Below are 23,936 nucleotides of genomic sequence, written 5' to 3'. Positions count from 1 at the left end.
GAGAAGCCGTTGCCGTCCGCAAGGGGACGAAGGAGTCCCTGACGTCCACCAGGAGGGGGAGGAACCGCTGCTGTCCGCCAGGGGGCGGAGGAGCCATTGCCATCCACCAGGGGGCGGAGAACCGGCTGAGGATCGGGTGGGCCCACGGGAGCTGAAGAAGAGTGTTTTCTTTTCTCTCTCTCTCTCCTACTCGCTCTTTCTTTCTCCCCTCATCTCTCTCAGATTCCCAGGAGGCGGGGAGGACCATCGGGTGGCGGAATGGCCGGAAGAGCAGAGTCTCCAGAGATGGGGGGGAGGGTAAGCCAGTCTGTATGGCATCCCGGCCTGAATCAAGCGGTGGAGGAGTGTGACGAGGAGGAGGGCGTGGCCAGGCCATGAGGATGCACGCCAGGCACTGAGTTGCCTAATCAGCAGGAGAGAGATAAAAGAGGAGCCGGGGATGCCAGCGAGAGAGAGAAAGACACAAGCGGCCGCTAGGTGTGCATGTTTGTGTGTTTTATGTTATGTTAAGTTCCTTGGAGTCATTAAAGTTTACGTTGACTGCTCAGCCAGTTCCCGCCTCCTCCTTTCCCATCCTTGATCCATGTTACATGTATATTTAGACTATACATTTTATTCAATGTAAAAGGAAAAACAAAAATGCAATTTACTAAAATGTATTTATTAGGTTTTCAATAACAGCTGGAAATGAAACTATAATGTAATTCCATGATAAAACCTAATTTATGTTGTTAGCCAGTTAGATAATTTTAAACAACATTTTATTAACATTTAAATCAACAGAATGTGCAACAAAAATGTCCAAGTCCTCATGAAAAAACTAATGTTTAAGTTGCAAAATCACATACTGTATAGTGTTATAATATACAGTTAGATGTGGCGACAACACAGCACTGGCTCAATAGGGCAAGTAACAGTACTGCCAACTATCCTCATTGTTGAACTCTGCATGTAGGAGTGTGCCTTATGGAGAGGTATCTCCATTATGCTGAATACAGACATTATATAAGACAGAAAGGAAGTACTGGTAGCTGATTTTCTCTAAGCCAGTGATCAGACCTCTACTCTCCACTGTTTCCTGCTCAGACATTGTTCAAGTTACTCCGCTGTTTTGCTAATTTGACAGAGGAAATTGTAGAGGAATCAAATGCAAGGCTTATCTTATTGTGACAAGAGCTCTTTAGGAGGTTGACCCCAAACCCAGGAATGTTAACTCAGCTTGTTTGATGTGGCATCAGTGTTCCTCCACCACAGCTCATGTACAGTAGTGAAGGGACTGTGATTGACTTGCCAGTGCGAACCCAACAAGCAAACCACGTAGTGGATGTCAGCTTGCAAAATGGTTATTAACAAACATTTAGTCAGACTCTGAAACACCTTTATCATGAAAATGTATCATAATTTGTTTTAAAAAGCATAGATTTAAAATAAAATAACTCACTTTTAGAGCAGATCTGGGGCAACATCATTAAAAAAGAAGAAAGCAATAATATGTGTTTTGCATCTTGTTTTTGTTGCACTTTATGAAGAGGATAGATAGATAGATAAGTGTGCCAAGAGTGGCCTATTTTAAATAGTCCCACTCATCCAATGCAGTCCTGTGATTTATTTTCAGGTTTGCTTTGAATCTTGTAAACCAAATAATAAATTTTTTGAGCCAACCATCATCTGCATTATATCAGGAAGTAAATTGAGTGGTCCTTCCTGTGTGATGCACATGGCATGAAATGTGGCTAAATAAATATACTGTGTTTAGTCCAAGCACACAGCTATAGGCAAGCCGAGGGAGAGTCTCCTAACTTTTATATGAATATGCATAGTTTAAGTGCAGCTTAATGTGCACTTCTTTATGGAATTAAGTTTAATGGAATAGTTCACCCAAAAAGGAAAATTCTCTCATCATTTACTCACCCTTATGCCATCCCAGATGTGTGTGACTTTATTTCTACAGCAGAACACAAATGAAGATTTTTAGAAGAATTCCTCAGCTCTTTTGGTCTATACCATGCAAGTGAATGGGTGCCAAATTTTGAAGCTCTAAAAATCACACAAATCAAGCATAAAAGTAATCCATATGACTCCAGTGGTTCAATTAATGTCTCCAGAAGTGATGTGATAGGTGTGGGTGAGAAACAGATCAATATTTAAGTCCATTTTTACAATTGACCTGTTTCATGTGATGTCACTGTTTAACCGCACCGTCATGTTTGTGACCAATATTTCACATACCTTCAATGTGCTGCACTGTGGGATGCAACAAAAGCCTTCTTCAGGATTTAAAAGCAACTCCTACATTCATACAGGCAGGATCATCACAGATGTTTTTTAATACTGTGACTAAATCAGACCAGAAAACAACACAAATACATTTGTAACTTCTGAATGAGAGATGTTTATGGTGATGTACTGGTGGGCTTGTGTGTACTCGCCGGTCACACATCAGACTCGCCAGCATACGGAAATGAATTGTGGATAAAATATCTTTTAATGTCTGCGAAAGTTACATTTGTCAATATTTGTTCCGTTTTCAGACCTGTATGAACATTTCCTGGGACTGGGCATGGACCAAAAGCAATTTTTGATGTTTTTCTTGATATTGTTTCCCGGGTGTTTTTCCATTCACCGGCATTGTTTCTTCCCGCTGATGGTCACAAATATGGTGGCAGCGGGGAAAAGTGACATAATTGAAACAGGTCAATAAATTCTCCCTGCTCAGTCAGGCTGCACTTTAACTTTAACTTTCACATTCACATTGTTCTCCTTGTGTTTTTGGTGATTCACATTCTTCATACATACGCCCCCTACTGGGCAGGGGGAAGAATTTCAAGCAAAAATGTACTTAAATATTGTTTCTCACCCACACCTATAACATCTATAACATATTAACCACTGGAGTCTTATGGATTACTTTTATGCTGACTTATGTGATTTTTGGTTTGTCGAAATTTTGGCATCCATTCACTTGCATTATATGGACCACAGAGCTGAAATATTCTTCTAAAAATCTTAATTTGTGTTCAGCAGAAGAAAAAAGTAATATGCATCTGTGATGGCATCTGGGTGAGTAAATGATGAGAGAATTTTCATTTTTGTGTGAACTATTCCTTTAATGCCTGACCTAAGTTGCTATTATCTTTAAAGCCAAGTAAATTAAGAAGAAACAGTGACATAAAGGTTTATTTGAAAAGACTTGCTATTAGTTGCTAAATTTTATTTGTGTGATGTTCATTTTTAAGTAAATAAAGTTGAATGAACTGATACATTTAACAAAGGTTTTCTAGTTGTGCTGATATAAAATGACCATAAGTTGAACTTACTTAAAAAGCGTGATGCAAAAATGCTTCGTATATGTATTTCAAGTAAATCCATAACATTGATTCTGACAATTTTGTTGTAATACAATAAAACTGTCATGGTCCTGTCACTCTGTCAGTCTGTTTTTTTGTCTTACAGGACCGTGGCGTTATCATCCCATGTCTGTCTTGTGTTTCATTGTCTGTCTTTCTGTGAGCACGCGGTTTCGGTTGTATTCCCTGCCGTGTGCTCTTCGGTCTGACTAGTTTCATGTCTGAAGTATGGTGTCTGGGTCTTGACTTCCTGTCTGGTTCGGTTTCGGTCTGTGTCGGGATCCGGACACTCGTGTTCCATGTCTGTCTGTTATTGACGTGGGTGCATCACGCTTATGTCATCTTGGCAGCATGTACTCAAAATAAATTGATAATTAAAAAGTTAATTATCCTTCATTCCAGCAGTTAATGCATCACATAACGTGATGTAAGCGCGTCAGTGATTTCACGCGAGAATTCGGAAGCAGCGCTTATTTACAACAGAAGAACGAATGTCATGCGAGAGTCTGGCCATTTCAAACAGCATCAGAGCCTTGGACAGAAGCGCCGATTTAGTTAAGTTAAAACTGTTTTAATTGTCAACTTGTTTCTTACATAAACCTATCGATTCGCTTCAGAGGACATTCATTGATCGACTGGAATCATGTGGATTATAAGGATCTGACAGATATCTTTCTTCTAAAAATCTTAATTTGTGTTCTACTGAAGAAAGACAGTCATTCACATATGGGATGGCATCAGGGTAAGTGAATAATGAGAGAATTTTCATTTTTGGGTGAACTATTAGTCTATTATATCTATAGGTGAGAGGGAATATATTGTACTCAGAATTTACCAGTGTTCGAATTGAGTCAGAGCTCTTGGGGGGTCCCCTTATACCGACTCCTCCAGGGAGGCAGAACCAAAGGAGATCATCTTTATTACCTCCATTCTCTTGGGTTTCTCTAACAAAACAACAGGTCACCACATGTTTACCTGACCACAAACAGAGTTAACCTGATTCAGCTGAGCTTTTGTGCTGAAGATATCCAACGCTTGACATATTTTCACTTTTGCCTCATGTTCTTTCTCTGTTCAATTTTCTGCTGTAACTCGCTATGTTGTCTGTGCTCCAAATAAACTACATCTCTGACCATGTTACTGCATTGGCATTTCGCATGTATCAGCTCTAAAACGGGGAGAGATGATGTTCGGGCGGCAGAAAAAATGCTGGTAGCCGTGAAAACACGAGACTGTCTACCCCGTTTGAACTGAATAATCACATCAGACATACATGCATGACTCCCTACATTCCCTATATACACAAATATCCCTCAACACAGGCACAGCAAAATAATTAGACAAAGATATTTCTCCACATAGCATCCATATAATACCTTTAAAACTATGAGCCAACTTGTTGTGTTAGATAAATACTGGCAAAACTATATGTATATTAACTGCGTGCATATTAATTGACCTCTAGCAATGGATAAGTTCTAAAATAAAAGATGAGGTAATGTTAAAAATTTAGTAGTCTACCAACAATCATATATCAAAGAAGAAATATACCTTACTATTATTGTGAGGTGAAAATGAGGATTCACTCTCCCAGTGTCACTCAGTCACCATCTGTTAGTTCCTTCAGAAAACAGCGAGTGGCACACTTGAGTGTGTTTCTAAATTTCCGACGTAAAAAATCTAGATTGGATTATTACGAAAACTGGACAAATAATGGACAATGTGGTGTTCTGTTACTGCAAACATATGAAAGAAATATAGTTTTATGTTTATAGTATTCTAGTTTTGATAAAACACCAGGAGACCCCCAGTTGCATTATTTTGGTCTTATGGGGCAATCCCTTGACTCTTATGACGCCCCCCAATTCGAACACTGCTTGTTACAGTAGGCAGAAAGCTTTCCTGAGAATGTTTCTTTAAAGGACCACTATGAGCTCTCTGGAGTCAAACACAACAGAGGAAAAATCTGTGTATGCTGGAGTCCCACACTTTCTTATTTCAAACTGCCTCCTAATCTAATGAAGACTAAGATTAAGATTACCAGACTGTTGCTAAATGAGCTCTGGCAGGTCACTCAGGTATTCAACCACTCTGTATTCATGCCAATGCCAAATGGTACTGTCTGTACACTGCAAAATAATGACTGTATATATTTATTTACATTAAATGTGACCTGTAATTTGCAAGTAAGTGATGCTATCACCTCAAAACTGCAGCATAAACATACAATACATTACACAGCTTATTCTAAATTCTCAGTGACACTGGGAGTGTCACCTCTCCAGCTTCTGAAGTGAAATCTATGCAGTGGAAAAATAATAAATGCCAACTACTGTATATTTCTACATCAACTAGATACAATTTTGTCTTTGAAACTGCTTATGTGATAGCTTCGGTGGCACTGCGTAGCACAGAGACAGCATGGTGGCCGTTCTGTACTGAAACACACTACCACAATCAACTGTGGTAGAGATGCTAGGTCAAGCTACACTCATGCACAGTACGTTTCTCTTTATCACTGTTGCTCCTGGTCATGATTGCTTCTCTGTAAGGAGATTAAGATGCCATGCGTCAGTCCAGGATTTGGAGAGAAAGAGACAAATGCAAACTCCCCCTGGCCAACGGACAACACTACAGATAGAGACAGTTTCACACATCCCTATTATCCTGCAGGTGCAAATCAAGGACTACATTGTTTTTATTGTTATTTATTTCACACATGGCTCACTTATACCACACTATCACCTGTCAAATTATTTAATCAAGGCTGCATAAAGCAATGATTTGGAATGCTTAATCTTGTTTCAGGTGTGACTACATCACAGGACACCCACTTATTTTAGTCCACAAATTACAGCTCTTTGAAGAGGAAAGACTTTCAATTAATACAGGATTATGGTGGGTGTAAAAAGCCAAATCAAATAAATGTCTTTGTTTTTAGTTTTTTGTTTTGTTTGTTTTTCTCCCCAATTCCCAATGCGCTCTAAGTCCTCATGGTGGCATAGTGACTTGCCTCAATCTGGGTGGCGGAGGACTAATCTCAGTTGCCTCCGCGTCTGAGACCGTCAATCCACACATCTTATCATGTGGCTTGTTGAGCGTGTTACTGTAGAGACATAGGGCGTGTGGAGACTTCATGCTATTCTCTGCAGCATCCATGCACAACTCACCACACACCCCACCAAGATCGAACCACATTATTGCGACCACAAGGAGGTTACCCCATGTGACTCTACCATCCCTAGCAACTGGGCCAATTTGGTTGCTTAGGAGACCTGGCTGGAGCCACTCAGCATGCCCTGGATTCAAACTCAGGGGTGGTAGTCAGCGTCTTTACTCGCTCAGCTACCCAGGCCCCCATAAATGACTTTGTTTTTCTTTTTTGAAGCTGGAACCAACATGGGCCTGTTTAAGTGCCCCACTGACTGCTCATTAGTAGCCTTTTCTATTCTAGGTAACAGGTATCCAAAGAAAACACTATACTACGATAGGAAACTGTCAGGTATTTTACCACAAAAAAAAAAAAAACAAAACAAAAAAAAAACACCACGCTTGTTCTAAATTTAGAGATCATTTGAGAAACAGCTGAGTTTTGTAATCCTGACAATTGGAAACGGATTACGCACATAACACAGCTCAGCACAACTACATCCGTTTCTGCATTACAATGATTGTGCAACCTGTCACATGGAGGTTACACTTCAGCACAATTCCACCCAGTTCAATTACAAGTTTGCATATATAAAACACCTAGCACACATCTTTTACCCAAGCACTGGTGTACACAGTGTATTGTCCGTGGGACATAAAAGCAATGATGCAAAGTAGCTCAAGCTCACATGGATTACATCTGAACGCAACAGATGGCACTCTCCTCGAATGGCACTCTCATGTCTACCTCATCACTCCCTGGAGCTCACATACACATACACATACTACACATGAGACGTTTTACCTTTTTCTTGGGTGGCATGCTCTCTTTTTCGTTTTTCTTTACGTTTCTCCACGATTAACAGCTTGAGTAGTGGTCAATTTTAAACGGTCAAACCAGAGATTGACCGACGACTGAAAAATATCCATGTACTATGCTTCTTAATCTGTTCCGTCCTGGGACAGTCTGCCAACTTCTATAACGTTCCGCGAGCGGGCTTTACGGTTTATGTTTTGCGCATTATTAAAATCATAATTTCGCGAGCGTCGGATTTCTTTGATTGTTGTCCAGGAGAAAGCGCAAACGATGGCTACTGGAAGTCTATCCATCAGTGGATACTTCAGCGCAGTGAGCGGCTCCCGCATTGAGTGGAGTTTGCCACCCCCTCCCCTGTTGAAGAGCTTATTCCACAGCGTGGCATCTGTTGCTCCACGCACGAGTTACAAACCTGCGCGATATGCAAACGTGCTTCATGTTCCATCACTTAGCGAGGAAAGCACTCATTTCATTTGATTCGACTTGTTTTTCTCAAAGGTAGGCTACGATTTGACAAAACGCGCGTGAAAAGGAAATGTTGTTTTTGTAGTGTTAGAAGTCATTTCGGTTTTTACACACATATTTTTCTGTCATGGTTTAACTTTATATTGACTTTTATTGTTTTTAAATTGACTGAACTAATAATATTTTTTATCCCATAACCTAACCACTTTGCTGAAGAAGAAAAAAAAAATGTTAACCTAATGTACTTCATGTGATAACTTTTAAATTAACTGTTTTTATTCAAGTCAGAAATATTAATTAACATCACTAAGTCAACCTGAATACATTTGGTTACACCAACAAAAACTCATTTTTAAGTGTTCAGAAAAAATGGCTCCTTTAAGTAACATTGCAGGTTACCACTTTTTTACAGTTCACTAAACCTAATCTGTACAGAAACATTTTTGCATAAAAAAAAGCTCACTTTAGCTTACTTCTTGAGACAAATTTGTCCCCAAACTATAGTTACGTATGTACACACATGTTTTTAAATAAAGCTAATTATAATTACTATTGACTTCTAACCCCAACCCTGACCCATATACAACTCAAAAAAGTGTAAAAGTCCTCTTTAGAAATAATAATTATATTTTATTAAAATTCTTTCTAATTCAGGGTGTCCCAGATGTCCCTGTCCCCTGGGCCGTAGCAGGGTATTCTGCTATTAAAAAAATTTCCTATTAAAAAAATACTGTTTAGAATTTGATGTGGGCCCCCCTGGACCTGTGGGCCCCTAGAATCGTTACCACTTTTCACTCCACAAGCTATGGTCCTGCCCGTCCCCAAAGAGATGTTTGTCAGATTGAGCAAATTTCTGGGGACAGTTTTGACCTCACACTATAGCTAAGTAAATCCATAAACCCATACACACACTTTAATTTTGATGCAAAATGTTTTGTCTTCTTATTTCCATTGGAGTTTAGACCACTACATCTTACATGACATATATATCACACTAATCAGATGACAGAGTATTAAAGGTGTGCACCTGTAAGTGTGCCATGGCGATCATATATGTGTGTGTGTGTGTGTGTTTGTGAGCAGGTTTATGTGGTTTACAAGAACTTTTTTTAGGTTACAAACTCCTAATTACAAGGGTATTATGCTATAAATGTGGTTTATGAGGACATTTCTAGTGTCCCAATAATTTTAATCGCTTAAAAACATACTAAACGATATTTTATTGAAAATGTAAAAATGCAAGTTTTTTGTGAGGGTTAGGTTTAGGGGTAGGGTTAGGGTTAGGGGATAGAATCTATAGTTTGTACAGTATAAAAATCATTATGTCAATGGAGAGTCATAATGATAGCTGCATTATGTGTGTGTGTGTGTGTGTGTGTATGTGATCATATTGGTTCATGTTACTTTGTGCATTTTTCTAAACTTGCTTTGAAAGTATGGAAGTATATGTAACACCAGAGGAAAACTCTAGGTTGTTTGAAAGTATTCATTACCTGTGCATATTTGATGGATTGGGTGAGACACTCAGGGGACAACAGATGTGTTTATTAGGGCTCATAAATCCCTAGACGCTTGCCTTTTTGGTACCCAGGGAAACAGATACAGCTTTATAGCAGAGTTACATAAGAGTCAGGGCAAGGGGAGCTGAACAACAGCCATGATCGTTGCAATAGAGACTCAAATGACTAGGGCAATAATCTATGTACAAGGCACTTGTACAGTATGACTGTCTCACACCTCATAAATAATCATGATGTCATCACTGGTTCTGCACACAAGATCACAGCAAGACATGTAAGCAACACATGACTGAAGTGATGAAAGTGGTAAACTTTCTTAAACGTGCCGATGTTGTTTATCAAGTAGTCATAGCGGAGTATACTTGAATTTCAATCAGTGCGTACATTTTAGTTGCAAATTTTGAGATGCATTTTGAGCTCAGAATATTTAAATGGTGTGCCTGCTTGCCTTGTTCACATATGAATAAAATCAAGAAAGAAATGCAAATTTAATTTTTTTAAATTTTTTTAATTTTTTAATTAAAGTATTTAATATTAAAAGTATACAAACATGTTTTTTTTTTATCAATGAAATTATATAAAGTCCATGCATAATAGTGTAGTAAAATATATTTGTAGTTTTTTTTTTTTTTTTTTTTTTTTTATTGTGGCAGTACACTAAATTTTAAGAGGCAAATTATTATTATTATTATTTTATTTATTTTTTATTAATTTTTTTTCAGTATTAGACAGATGCCATAAAGATGTCTCATAGACAAAACACTAACACAGACCTTGCAGGGGAACATGAGAAAGTGGACCAGAAGAACAATTAATACAGGACTGCAAATATTGTACTATTTTTTTTAGCATATGCTGTATATTACTGTATATATAATTTTCAAATAACACCCAATTTTTATAAATATCCTGGTTAAATTCTTAATTCCTGGTACCCTGGATATTTTATTTCTGTTTGCTAATAAATTATATAAGCTTGTAAGTAACCTTACAAGAGTAAATGACCTGATTTTGGTTTGTTTTGACAAAATTTGTAATTAATGTGCATTTTGCTTTTGCATAGCTGTATAAATGTCATCATTAGTCAAAATAATGTCTTATATAGAATAAATTATCTGTAACTCTATTTTGGACTTTTTAGGGTTTAGTTAAGAAAAGTGACAAAGATCTCAAAGATCTATATTTTTCTGAGAAAGAACAGTACATCTATACATTTGTCTTGTACTCTAATGTTCTTTCTTAAATGTCAACCACCCACTTACAGTGCACAGTCATGTTGCATTCCATGAGTACAGATGCACTTACTAAATTAGGTGACATATCTTAGCGGGGGGACCTTTCCCATCTCCCATAGTAAAAGAAGAGGATTTCTGTAGAGCAATCACTGACCATAAACATGTCTGTTACATTGTCTAAATATAAATTACATTAGCCTAGACATAATGTAGCCCAAATAAGGACTCTGATCTTTTCTTTTTATAAAATTATTATTTTAAATAAATATTCCTACACAAATGGTAGACACATACATAATATATTCATACTCATGAGAATGAAAGTGCATTGATATGCATGTGAAAGCATACACAGCTAGATTATACTTTAAATGCACACACACACACACACACACACACACACACACACACACACACACACACACACACACACACACACACATACACACACACACACACACACACACACGGCCAATCTGTAAGCCTCTTACAGAGGGTGTGTGCAGTGTAAAGCCATGCTCTGTAATGCTTTTCAGTGGGAGATCACAAACTTTGACTGCACAGCTCCTTAGAACTTAATGTGTAGTTCCTTAGAAATTGTAAAGGGATCCGATACAAGGTCATCGTTGAGCTTAATGATGAATATTAACTTTGGTCCAATATGAACCTGAAAATTTTGCTTCTTTTTTGTATCATATTTGCAACTAGAATGTTGGATTGTCTGCTAACAATACTCCAGAAGAGCTTATATTGCATTTCTGAGAGGGTTATATATTTTTTTTCCTCAGTAATCCTTGTTCTTAACAGCATTCAGGTCATTCATTATGCCTGTTTGAAATGTGTTTGGTCATGAAAGCAGAAGAGTGATTTGGAAGGGTTTCTGACTTTGCCTGCACATCTGTTTGAATACAGTATTACAAATAAACTTGTTGGGTCTTTAGGGACTATGGAGCCATTTTTAGTCCAGCTGAGATGCGTTTTGTATTCATGTTTTCAACCTCAAACCACTTCCGCAAGATCACTGTGCACTGCTAAAAATGTCAAACTAAATTAAATCCGGCATATTGGCTAATCTTGTAGACTGTCACATGCTGCCAGCTTTATTTTGTTCAGGATCTTGAAAAACAGCCCTTATTGAAACAAATTTGGCATTGTTATGCCATTCTAACCACAAACTGGGCATCACAGACTACAGAATACAGCTGACAATAGTGTTGGACTGAAGAGAGCTTTCTACAACCTACAGTCCATTTGAAGCCAAGCATCCCATTCAAAATCCATGTGCCTTGAAATAACATTGTGAGTAGAGTGAGACACACACATATAAAATGAACAATTAAACAGTAGACCTCAACTGAATAAGGTAGCTTAGGTTAAACCCTTTAAGGTTAGAAAGTACTCACCCAAGAGACATTTTTATTCTTAAGAGTCCTGGGCATTTCTGCAAAGAGGAAAAGGTGACCCAGCGATTGTTGCCCTCAAGCTCCACTTTTTTGAGAGTTCTGGTGCCTCTGAGATCTTTGGCCCAGTAGCACTGGTGTTTAGTCCCACTGATGTTCAGATTAGGCTTTGATATGATTCCAGCTTGAACCATGAGTTCACATTAAACTATACAGTGGATATCAGCCACCACCTACATGATTTATAAAGTAGTGCATGACGTGGACGTGATGAAAAACAAAAAGTGTTGTCTTTTCTCTACCATTTTTTTCCTCTTCAGCCCCTCTGACTGGCAGTGCATTAAAAAACCCATATGAATATGCAACGTAACATCTGGATGGTGCTCCGCCCCGTAGAGCTGGAGGCTGGAACTCATGAGCGGCCAATCCTGCCCACCCAACAGCTGCGAGAGGAGATTTAAAATTATAGAAAGAATAAGGTGGAGCACAGGGCATGTCCTGCCCAATGTTGTCAGACAGATTGTATGTCTCTCTAAAACAGGATGAGCATTGCTCATAATCCTACAACACTATTCAAACACTCTGTATTTGACCAATACATTGAGTACTGCAAAACAGCATAATGCATATTCGCTATGCCTTTCATTTTATGAACTAACACCAGCCTTCTTTGTAACTACGATACTCTGAATCCAAAGGATTTATTAATAACCACATAAGAAATACACTACGTGGCAGAAAGTATATGGACACCAACTATTAACATGTTTTTCTCCAGCCCTTAATTCCTGTGAAGACAAATCTCAATTCTACAGCATAGTGACATTCGAAATAATTGTGTTTCCAACATTGTGGCAAAAGTTTGGGAAGTGCCCTGTTTTGTTCCAGCATGACAATTGTCTGTGCACAAGCCAAGTTGAGGTCCATAAAGAAATGAGTCTGGTGTGTAAGAACTTGACTTTCGCTTACAAAGCTCAGACATTAACAACCTTTGGGGTGAACTGTAACATTGATCGCTAGCCAGGTCCCATTGCCTAAAATCAGTACTGAACTTACTGATGCTCATTTGTCTGATTAGAAGCAAATCCCAACTGCCATGTTCCAACATCTAGTGGAAAAGCCTTCTCAGAAGAGTGGAAGCTGTTGTAGGGTGTAACAGTTTATCAAAATATTCTCAACTCTGTGATTGGATATTTGGACAAAAGGAATGTTTCAGAGAGAGCCTGTAAAACAGGGCTGCTTAGGCCACTGCCAAGTGACTTAAAGTACAGTTACAACAGAACTGTCAGTTTAACAGTGCTGAAACTTAAACCTTTGTCCTGGTGTCTTCATTAATTTCCTCAATTCAAAGACAGTTTCCCCAAGCTAGCGTTAAACCATCATCAGTGTTGCACATGATTCCTCACATAAAACAATAAAATGCTAAGCATTTTAAAAGGTCATGAAATACACAAGCCTGTTGCTAAGGTGCCATGTAAATACATTAATCATTCCTGTTGGGGGACATTAACACTACAAATAGTAAAAAAAAAAAAAAAAAAGGTAACACTTTACAAAAAAGTTGTATATGTTAACATTAGTTAACACAAAAATTAACATGAAGTAACAATGAACAATGATCAACAATGATATTTTTATGCAAATTAACACAATAGAGGCACTGTAAAGGCCAAAGTATACTTCTGTTGTCTGCGCTGAGGTTCGCTCCATGCACAGTATGCGTGACGCAAATTTCATTATCAGAACAATCTGGGCAGAATGTCCTTGTGCAGCCCAGATTTTCTTGCCACAGGCACAGTCCTCATCTGTGTGCTTTGTCGACGCATGCACCTGCCGATAACTGTACTAAAAGAGGATCACCAGGCAGTCATAGTGCGCATGCGTCGAAAACGTTTGTATTCACTCACGGTCAAATGATTATACTTTGAAAGGCAACACGGCCGACCGGGTGCGATCCGATCCGAAATGCAGAACGATGTAATATACCCGAGCCTTAACAAGCAATTTTTGTACCAAAGGAGCAATGCAAGCTTTGAAGTGCCACCTCCATGTTTTTGCAAGTCTCAGCCAGCAGGAGGCAGTAAGCACAGCTCCAGCTGTACAGGCAATGCCTTGCTTTACAGTTAACAAACTGACAGCTGATCAAAGACAGCTGGACAGAGAATAGAAAATATGCAGGGGTCTCAAAATTATTTTTTTTTAAAGTTTCAAACTACTCTTAAAGGTAGTTTAAGAGTAGTAGTTCACCCAAAAATTTTATTCTCTCATCATTTACTGACTCTAATGCCATCCAAGATGTGTATAACTTACTTTATTTAACAGAACACAACAAAGATTTTTAGAAAAATATCTCAGCTCTGTAGGTCAATACAATGCAAGTGAATGGTGATCAGACCTTTGTAGCTCCAAAAATCACATAAAGGAAACATAAAAGTAATCCATATGACTCCAGTGTTTAAATCCATATCTTTAGAAGCAATATAATAGGTGTGGGTGAGAAACAGAACAATATTTAAGTCCTTTTTTACTCTAAATCACCACTTCCACTTTCTGATGTGAAAGTGAAACTAAACAGACACCACATGTGACTTTCAGATGTGAAAGTGAAAGTGGAGATTTAGAGTAAAAAAAAAGGACTTCAATTTTGATCTGTTTCTAGGTGAACTATCCAATATAATTCCAAAGCATTCTCTGGTTTCGACGCAAGCAGTTAACATCTGCTTACAGTCGAATGTTAGCTTTTCAAAGTACTTCATTTGACAGTGCGTATATACACAGACGGTTGGCGCATGCGCGCTATGACTGCTATGAGATACTGGACTTTTTCTCTTCAGGAGTTTAGACCCATAAAGAAGTCTTTATAGTCCTTCAGACTGGCATTATTCAAATGCAGGTAACTACTGACCTCCTCACAAATGCACTCTTCACACGCACATCCACTTATTTCTACCTTCGTCTCCTGTTATTTACCTCCTATTGCATCTTCATCTGGCAGTTCTTCATGCAACGGCTCAACATTGAGTGTTTCCACCTTGTGGACCCACGGCGCATGCGCAGTCTGCGCGTTCAAAGTATGCGCGGTTAGAAAAATCGGGCCGTGCGCAAGCACTCTGCTGATGACGAAATTTGCGTCATGCGTCCTGTACCCATATGCCTAGTGTTCACGTCTAATGTCCTAAAAATGCAGCGTTTATGGCTAGAGATGCTGAAAAGCAGTGAAATGCAACATAACCACAGTGAGACACTCCAAAAGCTACCGTCTGATGCATATGTACAGATGGAACTCAGGATAGGCTTATGTTCAATTATATGGAAATAAACCAAACAATGTATTGACTTGTAAAGCCACTTTTTTATTGTACAATCAATGCTTTACTCATCTGCCACTTTAATGTATTTACCTTGAATTATCTGAATTTATATATATATATATATATATAATGTTTATTTGGGAGCCTTCAGCAAATACTGATAAATGTGATTAATTTGATTAATTAATCGCCATATCATGTAATTATTTCAATATAAAATTTTATAAATTGACAGCCATAAAATTAACATTAACAAATATTTTAAAAATGCAGTAAATGTTCTTATTCAATGTTAGTTAATGTGATGCCAAATACATTCATTTGAATCTTATTTTAAAGTGTTACAAAAAAATACATAAAAAAAAAAAACAAAACAAAACAAAAAAACTGGCTTATCAAACAAAATGGGTTTGCATGGACCTTTTCATTTATCTAATGCTTTGTATGTGAATGCCAGAAATTGGCATTAACAGAGGCATGTCCTTCATCTGATGCCATCCTGTCTCTGGTATCCTGTCAGGATCATGACAGAGAGGGGTGATCTGCATTAGCCACTGCCAATAGCCAGACAAACACTTAATATAATTCAGTTTCACTCAGGCTCACTATCTGCCAAAGAATATAATTCAGGTTCACTCAGACTCACTATCTGCCAAAGAAAAACAATCGTAGAACATTGTATTGGAAGAACATTAAAGTGAAGGCTGAACTAGTCCCTCTTTCCAGCCCTTCCAATCTCATTAGAGCTTTAATGTTTCACCTTGTCACATTATGCTGCTATGCAATAAAATATTTTCATTTAATGATTTGCTCTTGAAACTATTACTGATTAAACCATTTCTTTCTCACAATATCACATCAAGAACCACATCAAAAAATCACACCATAAAAAAAAAATAAAAAAACAAAACAAAAAACAAAAAACAAATGACAAACTCTAAAGATTAACCTTTGATCAATTTCACAGGCCTACAAGTGCTATCACCAAGGTTTATCCAATGTTGAAACAGTAATGCAATGGTCTCTGTCTCTCAGCCACAAAACTGCGCAACCCCCAGGGATTTTTGAGGCTACCTTATATTTTCTCTTTGGTGGCTTAATGGAAGGAATAATCAATATGTGCGTCATTTTGGAGAAAAATAAACTCTAGGCATCCTAGATTAATGTCTGATGGTAATTTTCTTGATGCGTTGCTGCAAAAGACCATTGCTGGTCACCAGCTTATGTAGTATTTTGGGTCCTGGTCCCCCAACATGGGATGCTGATGTGCTGGTGTCTGCATTAGGCTTTTAAACAAGCTTAACTAGCTGCATAAGAAAGGCCATGCTGGTCAACTTGCTTCACTAGCTAGGTTTTGCTGGTGAAAAGCAGGGCTATGCTGGTCCACCAGCTAGACCAGCACCAAACCACCACTAACCAGCATAGACCATCATGGGAACTGCATGCAGGGTGCTCAACTCAGTTTGTCTAGCAGTAGCAAGTTTTGCTCTGCAGCAGCAGCGTAGCAGATCTAGCCCACCAAGATCAATATCCTATCAATATGTCATAACTACATTAACATGCTAAATATTTCCAAGAGTTGTCATGACTGAACTAATGTTATTTATTTACTCACCAAGACGCATTTACTCGCATTTTGGCGCTTGGCCGAGTGTTAATTCTAGACCTGGCAAATCACCAGGTCAGAGAGTCTTTGGTTAAAAACAATGGGTTAAAATTTTTATTTTGAGCAACCTGCATGAGATCTAATGTGAGATTGGATGAAATTTAAATAGTGTCTTTTGGACACAAATACATGCTGTATAATCCATGTTAGAGGATTAGACACACAACAAAACCAAGAACACATGGCAGGGAATTGGAACAGGCTGCACCTCCCCACTGCACTTCAAAGGCTTAAAGGAATATTCCAGGTTTAATACAAGTTAAGCTCAGTCAAAAGTATTTGTGGCATAATGTTGATCGCCAAACATATTTATTTAGACTCGCCCTTCCTTTTCTTTAAAAAAAAAAAAGAAAGGTTACAGTGAGGCACTAACAATGGAAGTGAATGGGGACAAGTAAACATTAAAATAATCACAAGACAGAAACAATATGCTTGTTTACATGATTTTAGTATAATAAATTACTTACTAACCTTTACTGTGTAGTTATATAATTTTACAACAAAACCCTCAAACCTAAAATATTTTAATTTAAACAGCTCAAATAATACACAAGTTCTAACAGAAGAAACATTGTTAGTGCTTTTATAAAATTATAAGCTTCACATTTCTGCCTTTAGACCCTTCAGCAATTGGCCCCATTCACTTTCATAGTAGGGTCATTCCTACAATTCTGTGACACTTTGGCCTTGAAACTTTTGAAAAATTGAATACACATTTTTATAAGTATCTTTATGTTTCATTATTAAAGGAACATGTTAAAGATTTTATAACCTACCTGTCAAGCTTAATGACTTAAACTTGTGATGTCCAGCATGAGATGTCCATCCAGTTAAATGGGCAGGGTCAGAGTGGAAAATAACGGGGTGGACAATTAATATAAATGGACAATGGATAAATTGGCCACTACATGGTCTGCGAATGATATTTTGCAAACATAAATGTAAACCTACACTGATTCCTTTATTTCTGTTAACATAAATATTTAGAAATTTTAAAATTACATAAAATTTCCATTACGGGGTCTTGACCAATTTAAATAGCATCACAAAATAAAAGAAAATATCAATAAAACAAAAGAGTTGTGCACTCAAAATAACTCAAAATGATTTTTCTGAATGGCTGTTGTCATTTCATAACATGTACAGTATCTTTAATTAAATTTCACAGTATCATGACATTACAGGGTGGACAATAAATCAGGGGACACACAAAAAACCTCCACTATCAATGTTAAAATGACATGTTTACCACAAAAAAATACATGTTTGTAGAAGGATCAACAATATGGAAGCGGGAAGCGGGGTGGCAGTCCAGGTAAATCACACTCAAAGCATTGGCTTTTCAGCTTCACCATCAAAGTACTGGTTTTTCAGCTTGCAACTTCGGGTGTGTGTTTGTCTCTGACTCTCTCCTCCTCACTGGCGTTCTCGGTGGCCTTTTCAAGCTCATCTCCGTCGTTACTGTAATGAGACACAGGTGTTACATATCATTAATCACCAGGTGATGGCCCTTACCGCTTCCTCTCTCCCCAGCGACAGACACATGACCATGTCCCGCTCCACATACCCCCACCGCCCAACTCAGGCCCGGGTAATGTCTGACCTGCCAACTCCCCCCCCATACCTGGAGAGAAAATTAGCCACAACCATCTGCAGCCCCAGCCTGTGGACCACCTTAAATTTGAAGGGCTGAAGCGCCAAGTACCAACGAGTGATCCACGCATTGGTATCCTTAATGCAGTGGAGCTACTGAAACGGGGCGTGATCAAAGTGAAGGATGAAGGCCCACCCCAGCAGGTAGTAGCGGAGGGTTAGGACCGCTCAATTGATGGCAAGGCACTCTTTCTCGATGGTGCTGTACTTAGTCTCTCTCAAAGAAAGCTTACGACTAATGTACAACACGGGGCGCTCCACATCCTCCACCTCCTGCGAGAGCACGGTCCCCAACCCCCTCTCTGATGCATCTGTCTGTAAAATAAAGTTAGGAGCATGTAAAAGCGGCCCGTCACAGAGTGCAGATTTCACTCTCATGAAAGCCTGTTGGCAAGCCTCCGTCCACTGGACCGGATCTGGTGCCCCCTTTTTAGTGAGATCAGTCAAGGGGCGGGTCACATTGGAAAAATTAGGAACAAACCTTCTGTAATAGCCAGGCAGCCCCATGAATTGCCTCACCTCATTTTTGGACTTGGGACATGGGCAGGCCGCTATCGCTGCCTTCTTATCAATTTGGGGACGTACCTGCCCATGACCCAAGTGGAAGCCCAGATACCGTACTTCCACCCGCCCAACTGCACACTTTTTCGGGTTTGCCGTGAGCCCCACCCACCTCAGCGACTTCAAGAGAGCTTTCAGATGCTGCATATGCCTCTGCCAATCATTACTGTATATAATGATATCATCCAAGTAGGCAGCAGCATACGCAGCGTGTGGCCAAAGGATCTTATCCATTTGGCGCTAGAACATGGCGGGAGCCCCAAACAAACCGAACTGAAGAATGACGAATTGGTGTAATCCGAATGGTGTGGAAAAGGCAATTTTTTCTCGGGATAATGGAGTTAAAGGGATCTGCCAATATCCCTTATTTAAATCCAGTGTTGATTTCAAATTGAGCCGCACCCAACCGATCGAGCAGTTTGTCAATTCGGGCATTGGGTACGCGTCAAATTTAGACACCGCATTGACATTCCAGTAATCAACACTGAACCGGAATGACCCGTCACACTTAGGTACAAGAACAACCGGGCTCACCCAATCGCTGTGCGATTCTTCTATCACCCCCATCTCGAGCATTGCCTCTAATTCGTCCCGAATCACTTTTTTCTTGTGTTCAGGTACGCGGTATGGCTGACTATGCACTACCACTCCCAGTGGGGTCTCTATATGGTGTTGAATGAGGTTAGTCATAGACCAGGAAGAGAAGAGAACACGTCCGCAAACTCTTTTTGCAACCTGGCCACCTCCGTGAGCTGGGATGGCGAGAGGTGGTCTCCACAAGGGACTGGGGTGAATGGATTGGCTTTGAACTTCACCTCTGGCCCGAGCTCCGCCCTCTCCGGAACTACCATCACCATGGACAAGGGGACCGCCTCTCTCCATTCGTTTAACTTCATAATCGAGGTCCCCGACTCGCCGTGTAACCTCAAAGGGTCCTTGCCACTTGGAGAGTAATTTCAAGCTTGATGTGGGGATTAATACAAGTACTTTGTCTCCCGGTGCAAATTCCCATAGCTGGGCACCCCTGTTATACAGCCGGCTTTGTGTCTCTTGAACTTGGAGCAAATTCTGTTGTGACAACTGACCCAGTGTAGTTTTGCTTGATGATCAAGGACATATTGAATTTCATTTTTGCTCTGGGAAGGTTCCTCCTCCCACGCCTCCCATATGACGTCAAGCACCCCACGGGGCCGGCATCCATACAGGAGCTCGAAGGGGGAAAACCCCGTGTAAGCTTGCGGGACCTCCCTGACTGCAAATAATGGGGGTCCAGCCACTTGTCCCAATTTCTAGTGTCCTCATGTACGAACTTATGAATCATGTTTTTTAGGGTGCGTTTAAATCGTTCCACCAGCCCGTCAGTTTGTGGGTGATAAACGCTGGTGTGAATCTATTTAATCCCCAGCAATTCATAAAGTTCGTATAGTGTGCGTGACATAAATGTAGTGCCCTGATCGGTGAGAATTTCTTTAAGAATCCCCACCCGGGAGATAATTTTGAAGAGTGCCTCCGCAACACTGCTGAGATGTTGCGCAGGGGCACTGCTTCCGGATATCATGTTGCATAATCCATCAGGACTAACACAAACCGATATCCGCGTGCTGACTGTTCTACGAGGTCCATGCCAATTCTTTCGAAGGGAACCTCAATTAGCGGTAACGGGCACAATGGCGCTCCTGGGGAGGCTGGTGGATTCACCAACTGACATTCGCGGCATGCCGCACACCATCTGCGCACATCCCCGCGAATGCCCGGCCAATAAAAGCTGGTCATTAAATGGTGTAGTGTTCTTTCTTGCCCTAAGTGACCTGCCATAGGATTGTGATCAGCCGCCTGGAAAAGTGTTTCACGACGGCTCCTCAGGACTAATAGCTGGGTTGTATTTTTATGGGTTTGAGTGTCCTGCGTCACTCAATACAACCGGTCCCTAATAAGTGAAAAATACGGATATGTGAGGGCGATGTCAGGCTGGAGCTGCTGGCCATCGATTACTCTCACTTGGTCAAAGGCATGCCTAAGGGTTTTGTCACGTGACTGCTCTAGAGGGAAGTCCCCCTCCGGGAAATCACTAAGGGCGGGAATGCCGAAGGATTCCACCCCTGCGTCATTCTGACGCTGAGCAGATGCGGATGGCCCCGGCTCCGCCTCCCCAGCCATCGTGTCACACATCACACACCGTGTTTTTGGTTCGCAGGACCCATCCACACACAATGCTTTTAATAAACTCCGGCCAACTGTTTCACAGAATCAGTGGATGGGTGAGGCGGGAATTAACCGCGGCCTCCACTCTATGCTTTACTCCCCGAAATTGAATAACGGTAGTCACTACCGGGTATTTGTGAACATCCCCATGCACACACCTCACCATCACCTTGTGTTTTGTACCCAAAGCCCCGTCATGAACCAAGCCGTGCTGGATCGAGGTTTGATTACAACCCAAATCCACCAGGGCTTGGTATGTACGCCCCTTAATTTTTACCAGTATCCTGTACTTCCCTGCTTGACTGGGGGCAGAATGTGGCGTGTCGTTGACCTGAATCCACGTCTCCATCTCTTTCACTGGACACCGGTCTTGGACGCGACCCGGCTCCCTGCAACCCCGACAGACCGGCCAAGGCTTCCCGGCTGCACCCGTGGCGGTGGACACATCAACCTAAGAAGGACGGTGGAGAGGGGTAGGGGAGGGGGCCGGCGCATAGTGTTTCCAGCTTCACACTCAAAGCATTGGCTTTTCAGCTTCACCATCAAAGTATTGGCTTTTCAGCTTGCAACTTTGGGTGTGTGTTTGTCTCTGACTCTCTCCCCCTCACTGGCGTACTCGGCGGCCTTTTCAAGCCCATCTCTGTCATCACTGTAACGAGACACAGGTGTTACGTATCATTAATCACCAGGTGATGGCCCTTACTGCTTCCTCTCTCCCCAGCAACAGACACATGACCACGTCCCGCTCCCAAATGTTAGAGAGAGAATGTCATACTAACCACTTAATTGCATGGGACAAAATTTAGAAATCAGATGTTTGACGTGCAGCTCTGGGGACATGATGAAATGACATTAGTGCAACAAATGAAAATTATTTCAAATATTAAAAATTTGACTTTTATGACCATAGGAACGTGTAGCATTATTAATACACTTTATTATTTTTACCAAGCCTATTAACTGTAATCAGGTTATATTAAACAATATGAATATCATAATTTGTACATGGACTTAAATGTCACTGAATTGTAGGAGTGATCCAGTAATAGCCTCATTTTAACCTCGATTTTTGGGACTCAAGGGTTGAGTCAAAATATGTTTTTTGTGGTAATCAACATTATGCCACAAATGCTGTTGACTGAGCTTAACTTGTATTGAACCCAGATTATCCTAAAATGTGAAAGTTAGGGTCCGATTCATCCTAACACATCGATATTGAACCGTGCTCCCACACAGTCTTTCTCCATGCTTGCAGATGCTTCTAAAACCATTTTACCTTTGGCCAGTCATTGGTTTGACTAAATCAGAAGTAAACCTCTGTCATTGTACTGACTGTCTTCTAGCAGAAAATACCAATGGAGCACTTTTGAGGCTTTGCAAAAATTTGACACCGCCGTTACTGTAAGAGACATTGCTTTCATCTAAGAATTATTTTCTTTGTACTGTGAGTTCTTTTGCTGACACTGCATACAGTCTGTAGCACGATAAGCCTCTTTACAACCTGTTTGCTGTGACTACTTTTGTGCTCAGTGTGTTTCTGTGTGACTCTGATCCCCCTTTGCCTGCTCTGGGGAGATTTAGGCAAGGCATTCATCATGGCACACACACTGTGACTCTTTTCTCAGATGCTTTTCTCATTCCATTCTTTACACACACTCTCATTCATTTTCTTTCCATGCTGCAGCCCAGGTGGCAGTGAAAACATGGCTTGTAAAATCAGTGAGTGTATTTTTAAATCATCAGCTTTTTGCAGTGAGGTCCTAAAGTAAATATATGATCCTAAGTCAAATGTTATGAATGAATGATGAACTAACATATAAACTAGTCTTGGGTGTTGTGTGCTGTTGTATGTGGATTGTGGGGTAAAAGGCCATTCTTTTCTTAGTTTTCATCTCTGCACTAAATACTACAGTGGGAACAGGTTGCCATTTTGAAATCATAAAAGTCCAGAATGAAACTGCCCAGCAGAAAAACAAAAAGCGTTCAAAACCTGGATATTATCAATGACATGAATTTCACCCCTGTTCCCAGGTATGAAAGCCAATACACACAGAAAAACACTCAATTAAAACTTTAAGTATGCATACAATTATATTGCATAACATTATCTCACACATTTAAAAATACATCTAAAGTACTCTTTATGGGTCATATGTTATACTCTTACAGTAAATATAGCCCTCAAGAGCATCCTGTCTAGTCACTTTCGCAGTGGAAGATGACATTCAAGCATTCTCAGGTTACTCACATAGGTGGACTGTTCTCTCCGCCAGTGTCCCAGACCACAGCAATACATCAAGAGAACATCCAGGGGGTCGTGATGATGGTGCAGCCAAGAAGAGAGTCTAAATCACTCTTCCTGTGACTCACAGCCTCTTGATCCCTTATGTGAAGGCACAGCCATCACATCAGTCTTATAAGAGACACAGCAGGTCTCTACCTCTGTTTCACGCAGCCTCTGGTCATGTCTATGCATTCACAGTGCATATTAAATACAAACATCCCTCCACAATTGCCAGGCTGTCAGTCTGATAGGCATTCCATTGGATGATTCACATCCTTTGCTCACCTCCTGGATGCTCAGGACCAACAGGCACACAGTCTGCTGA

General features: G+C 40.1%; 1 protein-coding gene across 2 annotated transcripts in view; it reads right to left on the bottom strand.

Annotated features, from left to right (window-relative positions):
- LOC127440399 (voltage-dependent L-type calcium channel subunit beta-3-like) overlaps positions 1-23,873 on the bottom strand; it is a 46,038-nt gene extending 22,165 nt beyond the window's left edge. The window contains exon 1 of one of the 2 annotated variants that reach the window (XM_051696936.1): positions 23,576-23,873. In XM_051696936.1, the coding sequence (XP_051552896.1) occupies positions 23,576-23,623 (48 nt within the window). In that variant the 5' untranslated portion in view covers positions 23,624-23,873. Of the gene's footprint in view, positions 1-7,302; positions 7,627-23,575 lie in introns of those variants that run through there. The other variant, XM_051696938.1, reaches the window with a different exon arrangement.
- Positions 23,874-23,936: the final 63 nt, after the last annotated feature.

Source organism: Myxocyprinus asiaticus, chromosome 5, assembly GCF_019703515.2.
Source record: "Myxocyprinus asiaticus isolate MX2 ecotype Aquarium Trade chromosome 5, UBuf_Myxa_2, whole genome shotgun sequence".
Taxonomy (NCBI): domain Eukaryota; kingdom Metazoa; phylum Chordata; class Actinopteri; order Cypriniformes; family Catostomidae; genus Myxocyprinus; species Myxocyprinus asiaticus.
This window is presented reverse-complemented; position numbering and strand designations above follow the sequence as displayed.